The sequence below is a fragment of the Podarcis liolepis genome, assembly GCF_965112155.1.
Source record: "Podarcis liolepis genome assembly, chromosome: 3".
Taxonomy (NCBI): domain Eukaryota; kingdom Metazoa; phylum Chordata; class Lepidosauria; order Squamata; family Lacertidae; genus Podarcis; species Podarcis liolepis.
In genome coordinates, this window is record NC_139557.1 from 71,767,465 (window position 1) to 71,793,280 (window position 25,816).

General features: G+C 39.1%; 1 protein-coding gene across 4 annotated transcripts in view; it reads right to left on the bottom strand.

Moving 5' to 3' along the window:
• The window catches only part of PRKN (parkin RBR E3 ubiquitin protein ligase), a 618,246-nt gene that overhangs the window by 191,235 nt on the left and 401,195 nt on the right, over positions 1-25,816 (bottom strand). For all 4 annotated transcript variants that reach the window (XM_083496542.1, XM_083496543.1, XM_083496541.1 and 1 more), the window contains one exon: positions 17,694-17,830. In XM_083496542.1, the coding sequence (XP_083352668.1) occupies positions 17,694-17,830 (137 nt within the window). The remainder of the gene's footprint in view (positions 1-17,693; positions 17,831-25,816) is intronic.

Genomic DNA, 25,816 nt, shown 5'->3' on the forward strand with positions numbered 1-25,816 from the left:
GTGACTAAGCTGTTCAATTTGTGGAATAGGAAAAAGATCCACTGGGAAAATGTGACAAAGATTCAGATAGTAAACTTTAGCAACATGTGCTTTTCTTCTGGAATTCACACTGGAATGTCAGTGTCTGTTGCAATTGTCGCCATTCTCAAGAATATCAGCACAACTCTGGGTTTCAAGAGGACCCCACTTTTTTAAAAAAATGATTGTCAAGGTCAGCTGAGTACAAATGATGCCACACCTTCCAAAACTTTATTGACTCTGAAAGGTGAATCGTTTTAAATGGTTAAGCTAGTTTAAAACTCTTAGCAGAGCAATCCAACCAAAGTCAGTTTTGGGTACCTCACAATGAGAACAAGCTTGGCTGTTTCTCACTCACTATTGCTTTTTCTTTAGTATAGTGTCGCTAGCAGTATATTTACCAATCTAAACTGGGGGAGACATAATCACTAGCCACTATAAATCCAGCAAACCTGGATTTAACATGAAGTCAAAGCCTACAATCAATGTAGACCTGCTTCAGTGGTGGGGCCCATTTTGGGTAATGACTCCATGTTGTCCACATGGGATCCACATTGTCCACATTGGGTAATGACTCCATACCCACTTTGTAAATGACTCCATGTTGTCCACAGCACCCACGTGTTTAATGGGTTGTCTGCATTTTACACTTACATCTCAATACATATTAATTTTGTAGCACTCACATGTGATATGGTATACACATACAGGCTCTTATCAAAAGGACCTTCAAAGTGTTAGGGTTAAGTGGGGGGGGGGGAGAGAGAGAGAGAGAGAGAGAGAGAGAGAGAGAGAGAGATGGCGAACAAGCCTGATCTTGACCCTCACCAGTGTTGTTGATCTATAGTGTATAGATGGAATATCTGCATAGTGCTGTTGTCCCATCCATTTCTGGCTACCAGATGAGCATGCCTATGTAATATGCCATACACATATGGGTCAAATTCATGCCACATTTTTACACTGTGTCATTAAAAATAAAATATATTGGAAAGGTATGTCTTTCCAATATATTTTATTTTTAATGACACACACTGGAGTGGTCAACAGTGTCATTGGTTTCTTTCAATGTCATTATTTTAAAAGATTAAAAATGGCCAATGTTTTTCTTTTTTTAAAACACAGCCACCGTAAAACACACTGTTCTTTCCATCTGATGTACTTTTCACCATACATAATGTAAAAGTTTGACTTCATTTTAAAAGCAACCAATGATTAATGAGAATAATAGTTCAACAACACTGACCAAATTTCAAAAGGACAGCCAAGCATTTGTATATTGACTTGTTGCGAAATGTGAAGTGCAATCTGATTCTCTTTGTATTACTTAAATATTCCCAAAGCTTTCACATACTGACTAAAGACAGGATATAACTGGCTAGGCGAATTATTAAGCAACACATCTATACCTTGGGGAAATTTCTTTTCGTAGGATAGACTGGAAGTGCTAATTGAGTTTTATCCCCTAATAATAGGTAAAGCTAATAAGTCTGGAAAGGCTGCTGATTCCAAAGAGCTGTAAATTGGACAAGATGATATTTTTGACCTGCCAAAACTACACATGAATATCTTAGAAAATCAATACTGAAATGTCTGTCCTTTCAACTAAATTAATGGAGTCATCAATAAACCAACCATGACTGTCATAATGCAGCAGGATCTGGCATAAAATCATAACATCTATGCAGCGACTGTTATGATAGGTCACTGAGGCATTAATGCAATTGCATCTCACTGCATCAGTTGCTATTCAGGGTAAAATTGGTTGCAGTTATGAAAATAGAGAACACAGAGTAGTTAACATAATGTCAGAGTAGTTCAGTAAGTTTTGTTAATATTGGGCTTTTGACAGCTGGTGTACTCTGTGTTTAGCAGATAACGGGGATTTTCCATGTCTTCTTCTCAATGTTACCTGAATTTTACTATTTGTAGGTGTACTTTTATAAGTGGTGAACACCAAACCCCTGAATATTCAGTGTGATAAGTACCCTTACACAACTGTTTCAAAACCTAAGAGAAAGTATAATGATCTACTATAAATGTATTCTGCTACAGAATAGCAAGTTTCTTTGAGAATCCAATGGGTTCATCCCAGGTTTCCTTTCACTTACGTGCAGTAACATATTCCCAAGCCTGATTGATCCAAAAGCAGGTGCAAAGAAAAATAAATCAAAGACATATACTGGCAAGCAGTAATCAAATAATAAATTTTATTATTAGCTTATTACTATATCTGCAACCTAAATAATCAGTCCCAAAGAGTTGAGACATTCTGCCAGTATCTTTTGCCCCAACAGCTGGCCACTTGGATTGAACTGCTTTTTGTAGTGCCTGACTTTGAATGGCTTTCCAACAACCATGCTCTCTCTTACTCTTGTTGGTGCTCCAAAACCCACTCACCCATTTGAGGCGCTAATGCTGCACTGTGGGGCTTTAAACCTGACATGACCTAAGAGATGCTCTACTAATCCCAATTTAAATGTTCTACTCAATATAAACTTTAACTGGGGCCCAAAGCAAGTAGTGTTTTAACAACAGCAGATCTGCAACACTTTAAATCATGCTTTAAAAACTATAGAGAGCTTTTCACCTGGCTGCTGAATCAGTATCTAATGCACACCCCTGCATTCATTTCCAAAAATACCTTCTTTTGGTAAGACCATACCTTAGAAATGATATATTCTTTAAGGAATCGGGCATCCGCATCTCTACAACAGGGGCACATATCATCACAAATCAAATTGCTGCAAAATCTCTTAATTTGATCTTTTCACAAAGAACAGCTGTGCTTTGTGAGACACCATATCACAGAATCCATCAGGATTTCTTATGACTGCATTGAGTAATTTTTGAGGGAGATAATATATCTGTTTATAGCCAAGGATTTCATACACTTGAGGGGTTATGCATAATGATTGCCAAAGGAAAACGACCATTTGTAGAGGAGGAAGATGTGGCATGCTGGCTACTATAGGGAGTGCTAAAGGAGCATTAGGAAAGGGATTTATTTGTAATAACTAGTATCTGTTTGTGTCCTTCAACAGCACTTCTAAAAATTGAACTACTGACACTCATCATGGACGCTTTCCCCAATACTTCTGCCTTTACAAACTGCTAGGAAGCATTCCAAAAATTACCCCACCACATAATCACCGTTTTGAAACTGAGACACAGTATTTTCCATGAGTGACAACTGCAAATTCAGAGACTCAACATTATCCTTCCTGTTCTGTTGTGCTGTATAGACCTGGAAATATCTTTCTTCCTAAAATTTAGAAAGATTTTTTTTTTTTGAGGTGAGAAATACCTTTACGGAAAGCTTTAAAATAATTGCTATTCATGCAGTTGGTCTTCTTTAGAAAAGAAATAATTAGATGCTGTTACAAGAGCCACTATTTCCTCAAGAGGCTGGAATGGCTTCAAGCAGTTAAAATATATGATTAAGTAGGATTCCCTCCCCTGCCCTACTAAAATGCTTGTTATTTACCTTAGAGTCTCATTTCAATATACCTAGCAAAAAACTGTCTCTCTGCTAGCACTTATTACTAAATAAACTCCCATAATATCAATCCTTATTCCAGCATGATGTTACTTGGGACAATGGAACATGACTAACAAAATCCAACTGTGCCTGGCTATTTTGCACCTTAGGCAAGGCTAAGTATTTGCATCTATTCCCCCCCAAAATTGCTAACTTCAATTTTCAAAAACACATGTCTTGTAGGAAAAAAATGAAAAGCCCCAAACTTGAAACTGCTAAATTTACTTTAAATTGCAGTAATAAGTAAGGCAATGTTTCTCAAATACAAAATAAATGTTTTAGCATGGGGATCATTTTGAATAATCTTGTGAATTGAAATGTTAAAAGTGCAAGTCTAATAAAAGTTTCAGTATCAGGCACATCAAAATTTCAACTAAGTTTGTTCTGGGTATAAGTTTTTGTGTGCATGCACACTTCTTTAGATACACACGAAAGCTTATAGCCAGAACAAACTTAGTTGGTCTCTAAGGTGCTGCTGGACAATTTTTTATTTATTTTGACTGTGTCGGTCCAACACGGCTACCTACCTGAATCAAAATTTCAGTCTGTGTGCCTTTTGCTTTGCAAATTTTATCACCAGTTCCTTGAGGTCAAGTGCTGATGCTTGGACCTCAAAATATATATACGGTAGCTGCCAAGTCAACTAGTCTCTTTTGCAATATTGCTGAGTGTGTATAAGTGTTTATTAGTTTGAGCTTTCTGAGGTCTGTGCATTAGGTGGCTGCCTAGTTGGCCTAATGACAGCACCGCTCCTGTTACTCTATTTACCTGAAAAGCTGAGCTCTCTTTTGTCTCTGACACTCTGTTAGTCAACATTATGTGTGCAGAACCAAAATGTTAAATACCAGCTGTTTGTTTGTGTTACATTTGCCCACATTTGAGCTAAGCTTAATTGATAACTCTCCTATGTGTATATTTTAAAGAGCAGCCTTGGGCACACCAAGAGGGAGTGCAAGTGTTTCATGCTTTCTTGGTTTTGAGCTTTCAAAGGGGAATTTACCTGGCTGGCCACTGCTGAATGTGAATGCTGGAGACTAGATGCACTCTGGTCTAATCCAGGGTCGAGTCTTAATGTTAAATTGCACTGTCAATGCATTGTACAATGGGGAACTCATTTAGGGGAGATGTGTAAGCTGCATGCACACCTTCCCTGTGAGGATTCTGCTTTGGAAAATACAGTGGCTGCATAAATAGCGGAAATGCAAGGTATTAATGTATCCACTTATCTGTGTATCAAACAACATCCAGAGCCAGAATATATCTAAAGAAAGAAGAGAAAGCAGCATCTCAAGAATGTCACACAGAGCCAATTTCAAGGTGCTAACATCAGGCACTCCAAGTTAATCTAAGAAAGTTGCTGAGTTACCACTGGATTCAAATAAAACAATATGTCATTCTGTCCTATTTTATTTATTTCATAAAATTTTGTACACTGCTTGATTGTTGTTGTTTTTTTTAAGAAAAGACAACCTCAAAATAAAACAAGAAAATTATCACTAAGAAAAATTAACAGTAATAATTTAATTCTTCTCAAAAGTTTAAATGACAATAGACTTAAAACTCGCAGCAACTTTATAAACATCTGGGTAGGCTTGTCTGAATAAGAATGTTTTTAGCAGGCACCAGAAAGAGTACACTGAAGGAGCTTGCCTGATATCAATAGGCAGGGGGTTCCAATGTGTAGGTGCTGCCACACTAAAAGCTCAAACTATTACAATTGTGGAATGGGTATTATGTGGCACTGTTAACAGTGCGGGTTCTGTTGATTGAAGTATGTTCATGTTCTAAATTAGAATGGTGAATGTAGCTTATTCATTTGGATACTTCCTAGTGATGTGGAATTGTCCCATCAGAAGCATCTCCCTTGTTGCTGGAGGTGCATGTAATTTGGACCCTCCTATTATATTATATTATATTCCATCAAATGCCTGTCAACAATTCTGTTCCAAATTCTGATGTCTTTCCTCACGCTGTTGAAAACATGTGCACGTGCGCGCGCGCACACCCACACCCACACCCTAGTTTCAAATAAATTCATTTCATTGCTCTTCTTTTTTCTCCTTTTTCCCCTTATACTTGCTAAGGAGGCATTTTGGTACCCATGGAACAACAATGATCCATTTTTTCCAGTCTCTCATTGTCTGATCTGCTTCTGAAACACACTTAGGCATATTCAACAGAGCCACTCATGAACCTGAGTACTTGCTGAACTGGAAATTAAGAAAGAGACTTTCTAAGGTACTTAAATAGTGGGCTAATGGCTCTGACGCTCATATATCAGTATGAAGTAAGTGGAAAGCTATCGCTTCTCATTTGTACACTTGAATATGCATCTCTTTAGGAAGTTAAAATCAATGAGATTTGCCTTTTGACGTGCTTTTTATTTCAAAACATTTGTCGTGCATGTATATGCAATGTGAACATTTCTCCACTAGGGGCTGCAGTGCTCTTCCAGGGACAAAGCCACATATGTCCTGATCTGAAGCTAGTACTGCTTTTCCCTTCAACATACCCAAACAGAAGCAGCTTGGGACTATGACCAGTGCATGGAGCACTATCAATACAACCAATATGCATAGTTTATTTGCTTACTGGGTATGGAGGAAATATATCTCATTCCTCGGTATTTCTGCTCCCAGAGCAGCTAACAAATCAGAAACAAACAATTAAACCACATATAAACAATTAAAAAACAGCAAAACAGCAAGAGCATAAAATCATAACAGCGAAATAAAACCAATTCAACCAGGATGCAGCAAACAAGGAAAGTGCTATGGGTCCCATTTACCTCCTATGTGGGTGGAAGCCTTTGACATTTTTGATCCAATTCTAATTCCAATCAAATACAGGTGCAAACACACCACTACTGCACTATTTGATCCAGCACTAAAAAAAGACATGAGATTTGGCAGCTGGATTGCTTTCCTGAAAACAGTGTTCTGAAGGGAGAAGGCCACAACCCAAAGGACCCTTTCCCTGGCTAGTACCTTCAACAGAGAACCTGTTGTAGTTCTCAAAGCTACTAACATGAGTTTGACCAAACTGCGGGAGGCAGTGGAAGACAGGAGTGCCTGGTGTGCCCTCGTCCATGGGGTCACGAAGAGTTGGACATGGCCAAATGACTAAATAACAACAGCCTGAATAAGAGGACTGAGACAAGATATGATAGCCAACTTCAAATATCTAAATGGCTGCCACATGGGAAATGGAGCAGGCTTGTTTTCTCTTGCTCTGGAGAACCAATAGATTCAAGTTCCAAGAAAAGAGATTCCAACTAAACATAAGAAAGCTCTTTCTGACAGTCAGAACTCTTTGACAGTGGAACAGACTCCCATGAGAGGTGGTAGACTCTCCTTCCTTGGAGGTTTTTAAGCAGAACTTAGATGGCCATTTGCCATGTAGGATCTAATTGAGATTTCAGCATTGCAGGGGTTGAACTAGATGATCCTCAGGGTCTATGAAAATGGCCTCTAAGATGGACTTAATGTGCAGGCTGGTTTGTGTGCAAAGAGGTGATCCCCAAAGATATTTTATGCCACATTATATCTATGTGCAATAATTTTGATTTTGGGCTAAAGCAACAAATTAGGTGCAGATACTTTAAGATACTTTACTAGAAGTATTGATGATCTACCTCAGTATAAGTTAGCTTCATAAATATATGCTGCTAACATTCCCATCCTCTTCTAGCCTGGACAACATTTGAAACAGAAAGCTGAAAGTGAGCATTCAAATGTTTCCTCAATGTTATGTGGGACAACTCATCAATCATATTTGCTTATATTTTGGAAGAAGATGGGAAACAGTCACATAAACTGATTTTTTACAGGCGTAAAAATGATTCAAAGTAGCTGTAAAATCATTTACTGATATCCAGCTACTTTTTGCAGTAGTTTGGCAGATTCTCTACATCAAGAACAAATTTGATTTAAGATTTGTAATAAGCACTTACATCAATAAATTATAACAGATTGGTGATTAGTGGTATTATTTATATGCAATATTTTGTACCTCTTATAATGCTGCTGTCTGCTTCACAGGGATTAATTATTTTCATAATTTTGTCTAAGTAGTAATATAGAAAATGTCAAAAAGAAAATTAGATTTTCACTTTCCAGGCACAGAAATTTAATTAAAGTCAACTCATAGTCAAAGGAGAACATTCTTCATCAGTTCTGAGATGTGGCAACGATGCCATGCAAGAGACCAAAGCTCAAAAAGTAAGTCTAGGAATATTAATTGAAGGTTTACAAGCCTATGCACATAGCCCAAATGGTCTCTGGAGTTTGTCTACTGGAGACAAGTTATAACTAAAAGCACCTGGTGATGGTTTTCCCAGCTGAACACTATTCCTGCTTATGGAACCGTCTCACATATGAACCATTAGGAATTCTAATAGAGGGAAGATTAGATGCCTTCATTTAAATAAATAAATTTCCAGGAGCTCACCTTAACTTAGAAAATGGAGATGGTAATTTAACTGTACATAAAGACACCTTCATTAAAAGCCAGCAAATTAAAGAAGGCAAATTAAAACCTGAGTCTGAATGGATGACTTTTTATGGTTGTGTATATCATTTATTTAAGTATTAACATCCCACTCTCCTGGTTAAAGCTTCTAAGCTTCTACAAAGTGGTTTACATAAAACATAACCAAACCAATATAAATACAACGTAAACAGTCATAAAACCATGTGAATTATTAAACACATTTAAAACATTAAATAAAATAGCAGCGTAAAAACATCCTGATTGAGACCAGTAAGGATAAAACACAGAACAATAATATTTTTTTTAAAAAACACAGATGGGTGCCAGCAACTGAAAGCAGACTAAAAGACGTAAGTTTTTAAGGCTCATTTAAAATGATATAAAGAGGGGGCCAAAGACCCACCCTATAGGGGGAAGTTCCATTAAGACGTGTCACCACTGAAATGTCCATGCCATTTTTTGCCCACCACTCTTACTGTTTTGGGGCAGCGGGGTTGAGAAAACACAAATGTAGTGGGGGCTAGAAATTTCTCTTCTATTCACTTGTTTTAATTTGCCAGCAACTGCCATTTTAGATGAGCTGTAAACAGCATTCTATAGGCAACTAAAACTAGTTTGATTCATTGCCCTCAAAACCGTGCTTTTCTTTGCTTTTTATCCGTGTGAACCAATTTAGTATATCATTGCAAGTAAGTGAACAAAATAAATTCAAGAAAATGTAGTTACTACGTTGGGCGAATTTGCTCATTAATAGCTGCTTCTTCTCGAAGCATATTTTCCTTCTGCTTTTATGTTTCCCACAATGCCCATTATTTAAGCTGTCTTAAATAAAATGATGCCAAAAATATTTATATGTCATTAAAAACTTATTTCTTTCTTTTTTTAAAAAACCCACTAATGCAAAATGGACAGTATGACCATTTAAATTATTTCCAGTCTAGTCTAGTGTTCTTGTCCATGTGCTGAAAAACAGATAAACTCTGGGTTTATACTATTGAACATTTTCTTTTTCATCATATTGAAGCATATTCAAGAGAACATGAACCACAGAAGAATTACGAGGGATTTCGTGATTAAAAATATCTTTTTAAAATGAGCATATAAACCAGGCCTGCATATACCATAGCCTGTGCCTTATCTAATGAAACACAGCCTATTATCCATGCATTTGCTATGCCAGATATTTGACAGCCCCCCCCCGTAACTTTATGAATTTCAGACATGAAACAAAAATGGAGCTTATTGAGTCCCCTTTGGGCCACCATACATGGCTGGTGGGCTATCTTCAGTTTGATTAAAAGGGAGAGCGAAAACCACATAGAAAACACATGTTAGGATACCTTCTGAACCCAAACTGTTTTTTGCAATTTGTTTATAGTGTTATTTTAATTTTAATGCATTTTTTATTATTGTGAGCTACCTGGGCTCTCTTTGGAGAGGAAGGGTGGACTGTACAGTTGAAATAATACATAAACAAGGAGGTTGTACTTTCTGAACTCAGCTCTGGGCAGCCTCCTTGTCTGAGAAGGGTCACGCTGAGAGGTTTTGAAGGTGCAGATATAAAATGCTCAAAGGGATACTTTGAAAGCAGGCATTGGGGCCAATCTCTGCCTTCAAACCTCATCCTTCTCAGCCAGGAGACTGCTCAGGTCTGAGGTAAGGATGGGGAAAAATTCAATTCAGTTCACATTGTATACCAGCTTACCTAATTCACTCTTTTTGAAACAATACACAAACTGAAACAGCCTTCCTTCAAAATATGCACTTTTCTGAATTTTGCAATACAAACCCTGACAGTAAGAGCTGTTTGACAGTGGAATTTGCTGCCAAGGAGTGTGGTGGAGTCTCCTTCTTTGGAGGTCTTTAAGCAGAGGCTTGACAACCATATGTCAGGAGTGCTCTGATGGTGTTTCCTGCTTGGCAGGGGGTTGGACTCGATGGCCCTTGTGGTCTCTTCCAACTCTATGATTCTATGATCTATGATTCTATGAATTCTCCAGCCAAGTAATGTTTACATAAATGCATATGCTTGGAAACTTACTCATATGTCAGTGAAAATAACACACACAAATGCATTATATTAGGGGAAATTCCTTTGCAAAAAATGTGTATACTAGGCACAATTGCATACAAACATGTGTACATTGGGAGAAATTCACACTAAAATGTTGAATTTTAACACACACACACATTCAAACTGCTGTGGAAATGGGATGACTTAAATTTAAGATAGCAAAAGTAAGAGACAGAGAAGCACTGAAATTGACCATATTCACAAATACCCAACCTAAGGAGGGATGCACTGAGAAACCAGGGGAACATTATTGCAGATTTAATTTTGTTTGGATGAAAGGAGATAGTCACACACAGATTTTGACACATGCATAGTTCTGTTTCAGCTGTTTTGTGAGGATTTTGCCCACTTTTGCAAAGCTCTTGTTTCTCCCAAACATGCTCCTACTTCCCTCTTGTGTGTGACTGGCATCATTCTGGCTGGGTAAGCATCAACCCTCACCCCTTGAACACTGGAAAGAATGGGAAATATGTCAGGAAGAAAGCTAAAAACCCTTTTGCATCCGTTTAATCCTGAATAGTTATATAGGTGAGGAGTGTGTCCCAATGATTTAAATACGAAGGTTGAAGAGTTAAGGTTACTCAGCAATGGGTTCAGCAATGTATTGACTTAGCTGCAAACCTATTGATGACTAACCTTTTTCTGCCATGGGAATGCAGTATCCATGCCTCTGATCCCACAGCCACCATGCATTAGGAACTGTATGTGGCACCATGCATTTTAATTTCCACTTTCCCTCAATGGCTTTGCTATATCCTATCAGCTCAGGCTACTTTACCTCTCAATTCTTCTGGCAGTGAAACTGCCCAATATATGAGGTCCTTATGTAAGATGGTGAAAAATTGAGGATGGCAATTATTGGACTGAATCCAAAGAAAGCTCCTGTTAGCAGAGACCAGGGGCTTGAGAACCCACCACCAATTATAACTTGTTGTTATAGGATACTCACATAGGAACCAATTCCCAGGAGTGTTCTTATATTGCTCTTAAAGAAGTGTGTGTGCCGCCCCCCTCACAATTTTTAATAATAGTCCCAACAGCAACTAGAGGTAACTTTATTTATCTGTGATAATATAGAGATCACCTCAAGATACAAAAAGCATTTTACAGTTCTGATGGGAATAGCTTCTTTTTCTCCGATCTCTTTAGAATACGTCACAAAATATGATGAACTCTTCAGGCGTAAATGGACGTAGAGCCATTTTTGCAAAATGCTTGCAGCAATGTAAAAGCTTGCAATTCTTAGCCTCACCATTCTTCTCTTGGCATTCCAGCTCCATGACATGTTTATACTCCCTTGTGGGCTATAACCCCACATAGTTATCATCCTTCCCCCACCCCTTTTTAATGGAAAGTGGTAGGGTTCGTGTTAAAATACGCTGTGTGGTTTTCTGTAAGTGTCATTTTTTTCAGATGAAATTTCAGTGCCCTTTCTACTAGCTAAATAACCATAAATGTGCTTTCATGCATATGCAAGCCTATCCCTCTAAGCACCTTATTAATTATTTCAAAGATATTTAGAGGTCAGTACTCATGGAAATATCTATGCATGAAGACTCATTAATTCAAGACACCATAAAGAGAAATGGGATAGAGTTTAGTTACCATAAGACGAGAAAACTATTTTGTAGTGGGTTTTGCTCCTAGGTGCAAAGTCTCAGTATCTACACACAGAATGGGTTTAAATCATAGCTCTGTTTTAAATAATCAGACCAGCTATTGTAAAATATTGGTGTTCCAGCAAGTAGAAGCCCTGACATCTGAATTGAATTCTGAATTGACATGATTGGATATTGTCTAATGAATTTTAACCCTCCGAAGGAGTGGGTAGGGCTCATCACTCAGTACATGCTTTACACATGGAAGATTGTGGGTTCAGTCCTGGTATCACACATCTACAGAGTCAGAGAGCAGGTGATGGGAAACACCCCTCTCTGCTTGATACCATGGAAAGCCTCTGCCAGTCAGAGTAGACAATAGTAGGCTAGAAGGATAATAAGTATAAAGCAGCATCTTATGTCCTCATAAATTCTAAACAATACTTGCTGGACTATCTATAGAAAACAACCCTACACCAGGTAGTATTTTTCTAGGCAATCTATCAGATTGTAACTTAGATCTCCACATTCAGGTATGCCAGTTATGGAGCACAGTGCACGCGCACACACACACATATATCACATTACATTCACCGTAAGGGATTTGTGGTGATACTGAAGCCTCTGGCAATTATTGTTTCAGCTGTCCTAATGTCACAAATAGTGGAGCAGGCAGAGGGTGTTCAGCCAATGGCAGCCAAAAGGCCCAGGAAAGAATGAAAGCCGGAGCAAGAAGGGGCAGAGTAATGTGCACAAAGTGAGGGAAGGTAGATTGGGAAACCTGGTATTCACATATTAATCTGAAATAATATGAGAAATATTTGTTATCTGGGCTCTAATCTATGGTTGCTTCCAAAGGAGACATCTACTGTAGAACAGCTATGTCCCCCCCCACCCACTCACTTTTAATAGGGCATCTACATGACACAGTGATCACAACATTTCCCCTCTGTTCAGCTTTCTTTCTAAAACACATACATCACACAGCTGTTCAACAGGTTGTTTGGCCAATCACTACTTTATAAAGAGAATAAATAAATGTTCTCTATGATGTCTTTCCTTTCTAAGAATCAGCTTAATCACTTTAATCCTTCCTCTTCCAAATATCATCATTATCTTTATATACATTTTCTTTTTCCTTCCTAAACTGAAGCTAATGGGTAACAGGATCATGCTTGGAAACGCAGCAAGGGGGAGTATCCTACATTTTCTCCACACATAATGGGTGAAACTGCTTTGAGTAGTATTTTTTACAACCAAGTGGTGTATAAACTTTATGGAATAAATAAACGTAGTGGTCCCAATGAAAATTACTCCACTCCCCTCACATTTGGAGCAGGGGAAAAAGGTCTGTCCACTTGATGACAGATTCTAGAAGTCTGGAAAAAGAGTTGCTATTCCATTTCCATCTTAAAGCAGAACCGAAATGACTGTGTGCTACTAAATCATCCATGTCTGGAAGCACCCTATGTGTAATGACCCTGCCATTAAGGCACACAAGTTACAAAATTGATTTGAAAAATGCTATTTGTACAAAATACATTTTTCACTACATATTTCATGCTCAAATTACTATGCATCTATGAAACACATCTCTGTTCTCAGTTACAGCGATCCAATGAAGTAAATCCTGTTATTTTCCTGAAGGGTTTTTGACCTCTAGATTTATCCAGATATATATACAGTCATGGGAAAAATTCAGTGGTTTTACATACGAAGACATAATAACAATCATCTGTTCCTTAGCAGGTCCTAAAATTAGGTAAATACAACCTCAGATTAACAATAACACATGGCATATTACACTGTGTCATGATTTATTTAACAGAAATAAAGCCAAAATTGAAAAGTCATGTGTGAAAAACTAAGGACACCCTATGATTCAATAGCTTGTAGAACCACTTTTAGCAGCAGTAAAGGGACCCCTGACCGTTAGGTCCAGTCACGGACGACTCTGGGGTTGCGGTGCTCATCTCACTTTACTAGCCAAGGGAGCCGGCGTACAGCTTCCGGGTCATGTGGCCAGCATGATTAAGCCACTTCTGCCGAAGCAGAGCAGCGCTCGGAAATGCCATTTACCTTCCCGCCACAAGCAGTACCTATTTATCTACTTGCACTTTGACATTGTTGTGGAGGAATTTTGGCCCATTCTTCTTTATAACGTTGCTTCAGTTCATTGAGGTTTGCTGGCATTTGTTTATGCACAGCTCTCTTAAGGTTCCGCACAGCATTTCAATTGGGCTGAGATCTGGATTTTGACTGGGCCATTGCGACACCTTGATTCTGTTCTTTTTCAGTCATTCTGTTGGTGTGCTTGGAATCCTTGTTCTGTTGCATGACCCAATTTTGGCCAAGCTTCAGCTGTTGGGCAGATGGCCCCACATTTGACTATAGAATAGTTTGGTATAGAGAGGAGTTCATGGTCAGCTCAATGACTGCAAAGTTCCCAGGTCCCGTGGCTGCAAAACACGCCCAAATCATCACCCCCCCACCACTGTGCCTGACAGTTGGTATGAGGTGCTTGTGCTGATATGCTGTGTTTGGTTTTTGCTGAATGTGGTATTGTGCATTATTGTCAAACATCTCTACTTGGGTCTCATTCTGTCCAAAGGACATTGATCCAGAAGTCTTGTGGTTTGTTCAGATGCAACTTTGCAAACCAAAGCTGTGCTGCCATGTTCTTTTTAGAGAGAGGAGGCTTTCTCCGGGAAACTCTTCAAAACAAACTGTACTTGTTCAGTTTTTTTCTCATTGAACTGTCATGAACTTTAACATTTAACATGCGAACTGAGGCCTGTAGAGCCTGAGACATAACTCCCCCCCCCCCCAATCTCTCTAAGCATTGCACTGTCTGACCTTGGGGTGAATTTGTTGGGACGTCCACTCCTGAGAAGATTGGTAACTGTCTTGAATGCTTCCCACTTCTGAACAATCTTTCTCACTGTAGAATGATGGACTTAAAATTGGTTGAAGGTGGCCTAGAACCCTTCCTAGTTTCATGGGCAGCAGCACTTGCTTCCCTAAGAGCATTGTGTGGTCTTTCCTCCTTGGCATTGTGTTAAAACACACCTGAATGCTCCAGACCAGCAAACTGCAGAAACTTCGGCTTTTATAGAGCTGGGCACACTTGCTGATGATCAATTAAGCAAGGACATTTGATTAGCAGCCCCTGTCCGCTACTTAGCCTATTAATTCCTATGGAAGCAGTAATAGTGTACTTAGTTTTTTCAGACATGATTTCTCCATCTTGGCTTTATTTCTGTTAAATAAATCATGACATGGTATAATATGTCATATGTCGTTGTTCATCTGAGGTTGTATTTACCTAATTTTAAAACTTGCTAAGGCACAAATGATTGCTATATGTAAAACCACAGAATTCAAAGAGGGTGCACTTTCTTTTCCCCATGACTGTGTATCTCCAGCAAGATCTGATCATTCCCTTGATAGCATCAAAAACAGAGAGTCAAATGTTAATGGAAACCGCTGGCTATGATAATGATGTTATATAATTTCCCCAAAATAACAACACCAGAATGAACAGTGTTAATTTTAACATTTAAGCAAACTACACAAAGCTGATACTTTGCCTCCAGTATTTGCACCCATATGCACTGAAGAGAATGGAGGAATATTATTTTTTAGCATTTCTGGGACCAACCTCAGTGACACCAATAAGACTTATCAGTGGCTTGACTGGAGCTGAAGTAACCCCATTTTAATTCAAACAGATCTAGAAAGTAATGTCCAGAATACAACAAAACTGTTGTATTTTTGTACTGTAAACTGCCCTGTGACCCTCAAATGAAGGGTTGTATATAAATTTCAACAACAACCATGGTGTCAGTGTTTCTAAGGAGTAAGATCACAAGTATACCCTGAGACCTGCGGGTATAGGGTGGTATACAAACAACAACAAGTATGAATAGCCAACTAATTTTAGAGGGTTTTTTTATTGACACACTACAATCCTATATTCAACTACTCAGAAGTAATGGAAATGAAAAGTCTTCACTATGGAACAATCAGTTCTGTTGGGTCTGTCTTCAGCTTCCCCCCGCTGCTGAATAATGTTAACAATGGTGCATTTTGACATATGCTCTTTAGAAAGATATTGGTTTATATTTCCCACAAAAGAAGCCATGTGGAAGCAAAATGATAAATTAGTCTCAGCTACTTTGGTAAGCATCAATCTATTGTGTCAACTACACCTTTTTTTAAAGGAAAGCAGCAATTGAAAAATTCAGCCAGGAACAGAAGAGTGGCAGAGTGGGCTTAACTCTTTCCCCTTCTGTTGCTTGTCCACACAAAATATCCCCACAGCTGTCTAGTTTTGTGCCTGAAGAGAAAAAAATATGAGGTCCCCAGATATTTTATTCTGAAGGTGGGCAAAACAGGGGTAGGGCAGTATTTCTAGCAAACAAACTGCAGGAGGAAAAGTGGGGTAAGCAGTTGTTTCACCAGTAGTTCCTAGACTTTCAATCACAGACCTATAAGACTGTTGTTCTTTATTCCTTTTTAAATGATGGAAAGTGTCCTGGAACTCAGTGTCACATCTAGTTAAACCCACAGCAGATGATATGCATGGGCTGAGACATAGCTGAGGCTAAATTACTACTTAACAAGCTGAGAATAAAAAACGTAAGGCAAAAAATAAAATAAAAAATCCATAGATTGCTGGAGTATGTCAGTAAATGAATACTGATATCTTTATCAAGAAATATTTTGTCCCAAAGTAGTAGCCAACTAAACAGAGCAAAAGGACCAGAACTAAAATATGAATAGCAACAATGATGACAACAAAAATTTCAATTAAAAGTGCAATACATTGACTCTTTAATGTCATGAAGTAATTTCCCAGTGAGTCCCAAACCATTTTAATAGTAGTGTCAGCTTGAAACTTAGCACAGGGAAGAAAATCCCAATGACTTCTCCTCTGCTGGAGTGGTTAAAACAGGATAACCACTAAATAATTGGAATTTGATGAACTGTACATGTGTCTTCCTGGAAGCTGATGCCTAAGGTGGGAACTCTTCTGATAAATGTTAGAATGAGCCTGCTCGAAATTCATCCATGGCCATTACTAACATGAGTGGAGATAATGAAAATAAACAGAAAACATTACACCTCTCCTGGATCCAATACTTCTAAGAAACAGGATGGAAATTCATTGCCAGAAGTGGCTCATCCAGCATTAAATAAATTATTTGGATTGCCATGCTCAATGTATCACAAAAACATGGATATGGCATGGTACTGCCAGCAAATTTGACACCTGACAGCAAGAAAGAAAATTAGCTGTTTTGCAATTTTCGTTGCTCAGCGTGTAAGAATCAACATTTTGCTGTTTTGCTTTTTTCTGATATGTCACCTTTTTCCACAATCATCAACCATTTTTGATGCCTCTAATCCACATTTCTCTCCCTAGTCAAGCAGAAAGGATACTCAACCTAACAAATGCTGCGGGTGATCTGCCATGCACTCAACACAGTGGTAATTAACAGAGATAACTTCACCAGCCAGGAAGGTTATTTGAAATTCCTGTTACATACTTTTCCTATTAGCTGTTGAAGATAGGCCAATGAAGTTAACAACTTATTTGACTCTAAAGAAGACATGTGGAGGTCATTCAGCTTTTCTTTTCTATCCCCCCCCCCTGCAGTTTATAGCTATCATCATTTAACACTTGATGATGATGAAATACTAATGTGAAAAAATATGTATGCATATGCTTATAAAAGAAATGCCCTTTAGAACCAAGATATAGCACTGCAAAGGCAGAACAGGACTAGAGGAGTTTTTCTGAAACCAACAGGCAGTCCATCAAAAGAAGCAAATGCTAAGACAAATCATTATTCCATGATTATTATTTTTAAAAAATGAGTGACAGATATTTGTTATTTGAGCTAGTAATTCCTGCCTACTATTTAAGCCAAGTAATATGAGAGGGGAAAAATACTGGATGACTTACCCACACATGGGAGGGAGTAGCCAAGGTCAGGGTCATGGATAAACTGGCGATTGTTCAGCATAGTGACACAGTATAAATGAAAACAGTCCAGGCAAATGACATGGCGATGTATGCACTGGAATACCAACACAGGGCTCCTAAAAGGAAAGGGGGAAAAGGATAAAGCAGTTTGTCTTTATTATGCCATGCTATTCCTATGTAGCTTTGCTTCATGCTATCAGTCTTCTATGCTTTATATGGAACATACAAAGACACAACATCTGCCTAGAGAGAACTTACACCCCAAGACCTCTCAGATCTGCTACATCAGCATGCTAGCACGAAGGATGAGTCTTACCAATGGCTGTACAGGATTATCGCGAGACATGATGACACCGATTTTTAGGACTGTAATTAAATTAAGACAGACTGCACAGAGAGGAGAGGGGTGAATAATTTAATAGCAAGGACTGGAGGGTAGTGGGGGGAGAAAGAATGCCAATATGTAATTCAGTCTCCATCAATAACATCCTACATGTTTCTGAGGACTGGAGAGGGGACATAAACCACAGAGTCATTGGTGATATTATGCCATAATTCCAAAAACAGTTTTGTGATGCATAATTCAACCTGAGCAGAATTACTGTATTGGCCCGAATATAAGCCGCACCTTTAAAATTCAAGGGGGAACAAGAAAAAAAGACAATACCCGAACATAAGCTGCTCCCTTAAAATTCTGCAGGCACTCACACCCGTTCTGTTTTACCGTATGTCTGTTTCAGCAGTGATATCGTAAAAGCCAATTTTTGTAAGGTCGCGGATTTAAGCCACGCTTTAACTTTTCACGGTCAGAATTTGGAGAAAAAGTGAGGCTTATATTTAGGCCAATACGGTATATGGAATTAAGACCATCAAAAGCTCTTTCTAGAGATTCATTATAATGATAATGAGCACATGTAAATTGGGGGAGGGACATGCTGCCAAGATGCTATCCCCCCCACCCCCCACAATCATTAGCCTTAGGATGAATGAACGGCTGCACAAGTGGAACTCAATAGTCTCATTCCAACCATACATCTAAAGCATGGCTTTCCTCCCTGGGGGAACAATAATGTATTAAGGATGCTGGAAATTGTAGCTCTGTTAGGGGCAAACTACAATTCCCAGGATTCTTTGCAGGAAGCCATCTACTTTAAAGCTATGGTGTTGGCCTACATTGACATTATCCCTGCACTGGCACAATAGTGCAAGTTCACATCCATGGCAACACATTGTCTATTCTTCCACCCTTACAATATGGTGACCTAGCTTCAGAACCTTCCCTGACCAAACAGCTTGCAGCAGTTTCTACCATGAACAGGACACAGGATAAGAGTCTTCTTTGCCATAAAGTGTGCTCCCACCCTTCACTAGGAAAGGCAATAAGAAACACAGCTACTTTTATTGATGGACACCAAGCACTGCATGCCACTGATTGCCTTGCTGGTCAAACATTCATGATCCATTATTCATTTCAGGATGAAAATAAAGGCCTGTGACAGCAAAACAAACAGCAGCTGCAGGCAGAGTTGCAATGTAATGCCATGCTTTGGATCTGTCAGTATATGGTCTTAATGTGAACACCATGTCCTGTAATAACTGCATCCCCAAATATAGGCACCAGAGATATTACTCCAGCAAGCAATTTGGGGGCCTGGCCATAGCATCACAAATGAAAAACACATTACATATCTTAAGGGGTCAGGAGAAACAGTTTCTCCTCAACCAGGCATTTGGCTGATTTACATTCTATGATTTTTATAACGTGTTTGTGAGAGCGGGGTTATTGTTTTGTTCTTGTTTCTGTTTCATTGTGTAATTTGTATTCTCATTTTGTATTTATCTCTTGTGAACTGCCCTAGGATCTTTGGGTGAAGGGATATATATATATATATATATATATATATATGGGATAGTCTGTCAATCAATCAACCAACCAACCAACCAACCAACCAACCAACCAACCAACCGGGACATCCTCTCTCAGCTTAGTCCCAAAGGACACCTAGTCACAGATAGTGGCATTTGCAGCTTCTACCCATTAGGTTCCCATTAGCAGAGGTTGGATGTCCATCTGTATTGGATGCTTCAGCTGAGATTCCTGAATTGCAAGGGGCTGGACTAGATGACCCTTGGAGCCCCTTCCAGCTCTATGAGTCTATGATTCTAAGTGGCAGTGCATCCAAGAGGAAGCTACACAATGGCACATGTCCTGCCATATAATGGAAAGTAGCAATCATTGTCATTAGGGATGAACTGCTCAAGTCTTTCGCTTCCTTTCAAGAATAAACTTATCAGCCACTCAATAAATTAAAACAGCCAGTATAATTTGGAAGTCACCGTATGGGGTAATATCCGAATTACACTTAACTTGCAAGTCCCCCTTATTTCAGTGTGTGTCCTTTTGTCTTCAGTGAAGCAAAATATTCCGTGCATAATCTTCTTTCAAAATATCCTTAAAAAGCCTCATACACTGTAGATTTCAAGGTAGTGTGTTGGTACCATTAAAAATATAATCTCAGTGTTTTAAGGGATTTTCGCAGAATAAAGCAGCTTACAAACTGAATTAAATAAAACCTCCCCACTACTAATCCTTATTAGTTGACCACTTGCTGTTCTGATTTATATAAAAAAGAGACAGGCAGCAGACAGAATATTCAGCAGATCTCAGAAACTGTAGCTGATGTAGTCCCTGAAGAACCGAGGCTGCAATCCTGTTGCATTCACTTACTGGGAGCAGATGCCATTAAACTCAGTGGGGCTGACTTCCAAGCACACAGGTTGAGGACTGCATGAGAACAGCCACTTTCATACTTGTGGGTTTTATTCAATCACAGGCGGGGCCTCATTATAACTCTGCCAACAGTTCAAATGCTTCCAGCTATGCCCTCAAACACACTTAGGCTGAAATCATGTCTACTCAGAAGTAGGTCCTATTGAATTCAGTGGGGCTTACTTCAGTCCCAGGTAAGTGAGGTTAGGATTGCAGCTTCACTTCTTCTTTCTATCTAAAGTTGACTGAAAGTGGAGCAGATATACATGTATAGCCTAGTTTTGACACAGGGCCTTCATCCCATCTTGTGGTTTTCTTTGATGACACACAATTATGTGCAAAGAAAAAAGAAGAAGAAGAAAGCCCGTGAATGAAGGGTAGGCTGTGGACAGGGCCTTCCACCAAAATCACCACCACCACCTGTACTCAATATTACATTTGCTTGTGTTAACAAGGCTTTTGAGAAAGAAACAGTTCACGTTTGTTTAATCTACTTAGGAAATGGAATGAAGAGAGTCTTCTTCTCACAGGTAATATGCTGAGGCATTTCCAGCCCTCAGCTAGGAATGCAGTTTCTCCTCAACCTGCCTGACATAGAGGTACATACACTGCAGCTTTTGGTTGAACGCACTCAACAAACTCCCCATAAGGTTCCCATCTCACCAGCCCAACATGCAGAGTTGAGCACAGGAGAGGATGGATAATGCCGTGTTTCTTACCTAGCCAACAAAACATCTACTGGGTTGTTTTAGTACATTCTAACTCCCTGAAGACAATTCCTCAGTAGCAAGGGATAGTTCTTTTAAGCAGGTGAGCAAATAGACCCATCTGATTAAAACAGGAAGGGAGGGGCTGTAGTTCAGAGGTGAAACATATTCTCTGCATGCAAAAGGTCCAGGTTCAAACCCCCGCCCCAAGAATCTCCAGGAAAGGGCAGGAAAAGACTTTATCAGAAACAATGGAGAGATGCTGCCAGTCAGTGCTGACAATACTGAGCTAGATGATGCAAGGGTGGCATAAAGAAGCTTCCTATGAAATACACCCACTACCTCTGTTTACTTTTTCGAAAGCAAATTTGTATCATTTTCAGGAGAATCTGACACAGAACCTGATACCCCTGACTGTCCATTACCCCTGCTACTAAAGCTATTGTTGTACCTTGGCAAAGAAAAGGGGAGAGGTAAAACTCAATACAGTGGTGCCTCGCAAGACGAAATTAATCCGTTCCGCGAGTCTCTTCATCTTGTGGTTTTTTCGTCTTGCGAAGCACGGCTATTAGTGGCTTAGCGGCTTAGCGGCTATTAACGGCTTAGCGGCTATTAACGGCTTAGCGGCTTTAAGAAAAAGGAAACAAACTCACAAGAACTCGCAAGACGTTTCGTCTTGTGAAGCAAGCCCATAGGGAAATTTGTCTTGTGGAACGACTCAAAAATCGGAAAACTCTTTCATCTAGCGAGTTTTTCGTCTTGCGAGGCATTCGTCTTGCGGGGCAGCACTGTACCCGTGTTTTCTCCCCATCCCTTTATATTATCAGTATGGACTTGATGGGAAATCAATTAAAAAGAAGCTGTGGTGGGAGGTATTATAATTCTGTACATCTTTCCTCCCCCAGCCCTGGCCCTCAACTGAGGAACAGCAAACCATGGATAATACGTTGCTGCTACAGAATCCTGGCTAAACGGAGAAAGATATGAAGACTGATCTTGTTTAGATAAGAGCCCCACTGGGAAATAAATTGTTTGAGTATATCTCAAAATCTCGTGACAGGTGTTATTAATGTATTGAGAGACAGTCCAGTGGCTAGGAATGCAAGAAGCTTTTTAGCATATGGAATTACCTGCAGACACAATAGAGGATTGCAAAGCTACATCTTTCACTGCCTGCTTATGAAAACCTTGAGTTAGCTTGCTCGCCTGTTAGTCCATTACTTTCAGTTTCGGTGAAGGGGTGGGGGTGGGGTGGGTGAGAGAGAGAGACCAAGCAATCTGAGGTTAAAGAGAATGTCACATTAAAAATCAGCAAGTTGACATCACTATTCTGAAATGCTTCAGAAATAGCTAAAGCCTGCAGATATTTGTAAAGGAAAAAAAAAATGTGATTGAACCTGTGAAAATCCCTGGGGTTATTTGTAGGTGACAATTGGATTTTTCTCACCCCTCTATCAAATATCTTAACCAAATAATAATAAAAAAGAGGGATATGTCTATATGGTTGACTCTCAAGGATTACATTCAGTGAGGCAGAAATAGACATATAGAGTCTGTTGCTGTGGAATAAATAAATGTGCTGCTGCTCATCCTTCGCCCAAGAGGGCTATATTTATTATAAAATGCCCAAGAGTTTCCCATTAACGTATTTTTTATTGGTTTTAGCAATCTTCTCCTAGCTTCAAAAGCTTTCCATATAAGCACCATAAAATCGTTTTCAATTTTGGAGGATCTCTATACTCTTCCAAAACAATTTTATCTGTTAACATCCACAGGAGGTTAGTAAGCATTTTTCAAGATGAGACACATCACTGGAAATAAATCTGCAAATGAACAAATACACCCAAACTCCAGAAAATCAAGGACGCTATGTTCACACATATAACCCCAAAATCACATTTGTTAACCTCAAAATCATATTTATCACCACCAAATCAGATATATGATAAACATTCAACAGAGGATTCATTCTCTCATACTTGATAGAGAAGAAAGGCCGGTGTAGCAATAGTGAAAGTTAAAATTTTATTTCTACCTTAGCAATTTACATGATCATGGTAATTGTTTATATAGCCCAACTTCATTCTTTATCATTACTCAGTGATACCTGAAGGCAGCTTTCACCTAAACACCCAGTGCCTCCCCCCCTCTTTGGACCAGGCCAGGCACTATCTGTGCAAATTTACTGCCATTAAAGCAAGATTAGCTAGTGTGCCCTGTCAAATGGTGCTCCCAGCATACCAGACCATAACAACATCTGAACACTACAGTTTTCTCATACTTGCACTAAAGAAATTACCTCTTACCTCTCTGAATATTAAGGAAGTTTCCCTGAGATATTTCCCATAACCATGAGAGTTTAACCTATGATTTAACAACTAGAAACATAATATAAAATATTATTTATATACTGCTTAATGCCCAGATAGCTTCTAAGCAGCTTACAAATCATGAAAACCAATTGCACAGTGCTAAGGACAGGATAATTAAAAAATACACCATAATTAAAATACACAATACAACAATTGCATGAAAAAATTAAAATATAATGTTCATTACTAAAATATACAATAAAAAATCACAGCACAACAATTAAAACAGGAAACATGAGATCAAGGGGATGCCTTTGGTAAAGAGGTGTATCTTCAACAACCAGTAGAATGCCACTACAAAGATGAATTTCCACATGTATTCTAAAGCGGTATAGTCTCATGAAGACTTCATCTGCTCTATTTATGAATGTCTAAATCAGTTTTATACAACACAGGAACCAAATGCTCAGTGAATTTCTCAAAATAGCAGCCACATTCCACACAGATGGGGTGTTTCAAAATCATAAGACTTAATGTCCCTGCCTTTTCCATTGCTATCTCACAGAGGAATCCTGAAAAGCCATTCTCCAAAATAATCCTATTTACTTCACTGGGATTACTTCAGGGTAAGCAAACCAAAGAACACAGCCTAAATCTGTAAAATTGCACATCTGACAAACTACACAACTGTGAGATGTTCTGCTAAAAATAGTATTCATTTTGTGAGTTTGGCCTCGTACCATCTGACACATTTTCATAAATGGAAGATGATGAACAGCTCAGAACAGCTGTAAGCTAACCTACATTTACTTACAGTGCTGTTTTTAAAGGGGGGGGAATACATTTTGCTTATGTACATCTGTTCAGAGGATAGGGAACGAATTACCAGCTCACCATTTGAGTTATATCTGACCAACCTTTCCTTTTCACATGCCAGTGATAGGTCATAAAAGCACATGGGACTCCAGTTACAAATATATGACAGAAATCGTGACAATATACAAAATAAGACAGGGCCCTGTAACTTTGTTGCATGCAAGAGAAAATTTCAGCATGACAGACCCTCCAAGTGTCCCTATTTTCTAGGGACATCCCAGATTTAGAGAAGCCATCCTGGTTTCTGATTTGATCCTGCAATCCTTAGGAGGTCCCTATTTTCACTGGATAAATGTTGGAGGGTGTTAAACATGTCTGGAAGCCTGTAATGTGTAAAGCAGCATGGTGCAGAGGTTGGAAGTGGGGAAGTGGTGGCCAAGGCCAGGGTTAAGCATGTCCACTACAAACTGTTCCCACCTACAGCTACTACTAACAATAGAAGAAGCATTCATCAGGGTTTTATTACATATGTTTGCAGTCACTGTCTAGTTGAGCCCTTAGATTCCAAGGATTTTCACAGCAGCAGAAACTTTATCTTTTAACTGAAAGGCAAGGTGAATTATGTAACTGCTCTATTCCTTGGAGAAGTTTTACCAAAGCAGATACTGGCACTTTGTCTTTTACAGACAAACTTTACGCTTGGCTTCAATAGTTCAGTTGCTTCCAGAGATCAGATAAGTTGCCAACCATCACCCACAGAACACCCCTTGTGGCCTATAAAAAGTTATAGAGCTACTATTATCATTGTAGCTCCCATCTCGAGCCCTTCTAGATAAAATGTTTCTATGCCCCAAGATTCCTTGACATAACTAAAAGTGTTTTGAATGAAATACTTTTAAACTCTTCCATTACCTCTCTTCTATTTTCAGTAGAAATCAGCTTGATTCAGAACAGATACTTCACAAAGACATAAAGTTCCCATTCAAGCTACAGTGGAGAGTGGTAGTGGTGGAAAGACAACATAAACATGCCAGGGGGTGGGGAATGATCCAGATAATGTTAATGACACATGGATTTTCAATAGGACAGCACGTAAGTCCACCCATTGAAATCAATTGGCTTTACTATGGTTGGATTACCCACATTATTGATAACATTATAGTTCAGTGTTCTTCTAAAGCAGGGGTGGCTTAACTTTGTTCAACCTGGCAGCTGTATTGATGGTCAGTCACTCTCCCCCCCCCCCCCGAGAGACACATGCTGGTGGTGAACATGGCCAATGGTATGTGCACACAGAGAGACATCAGACATGTAGCATGCACGTGCATTTCCCGAATGCAGACCACAAAGTGCACACTCACCACTCCTGCAGGCACACAATTCTCCCACCCTCCCTCCCTCCCTCCCTCTCTCACACACATACACATAAGGACACACATAGAGAACACTCTTAAAAAGTCATCGCCACCCTAGCAGACTATGTTTTTTTAGCTCCCA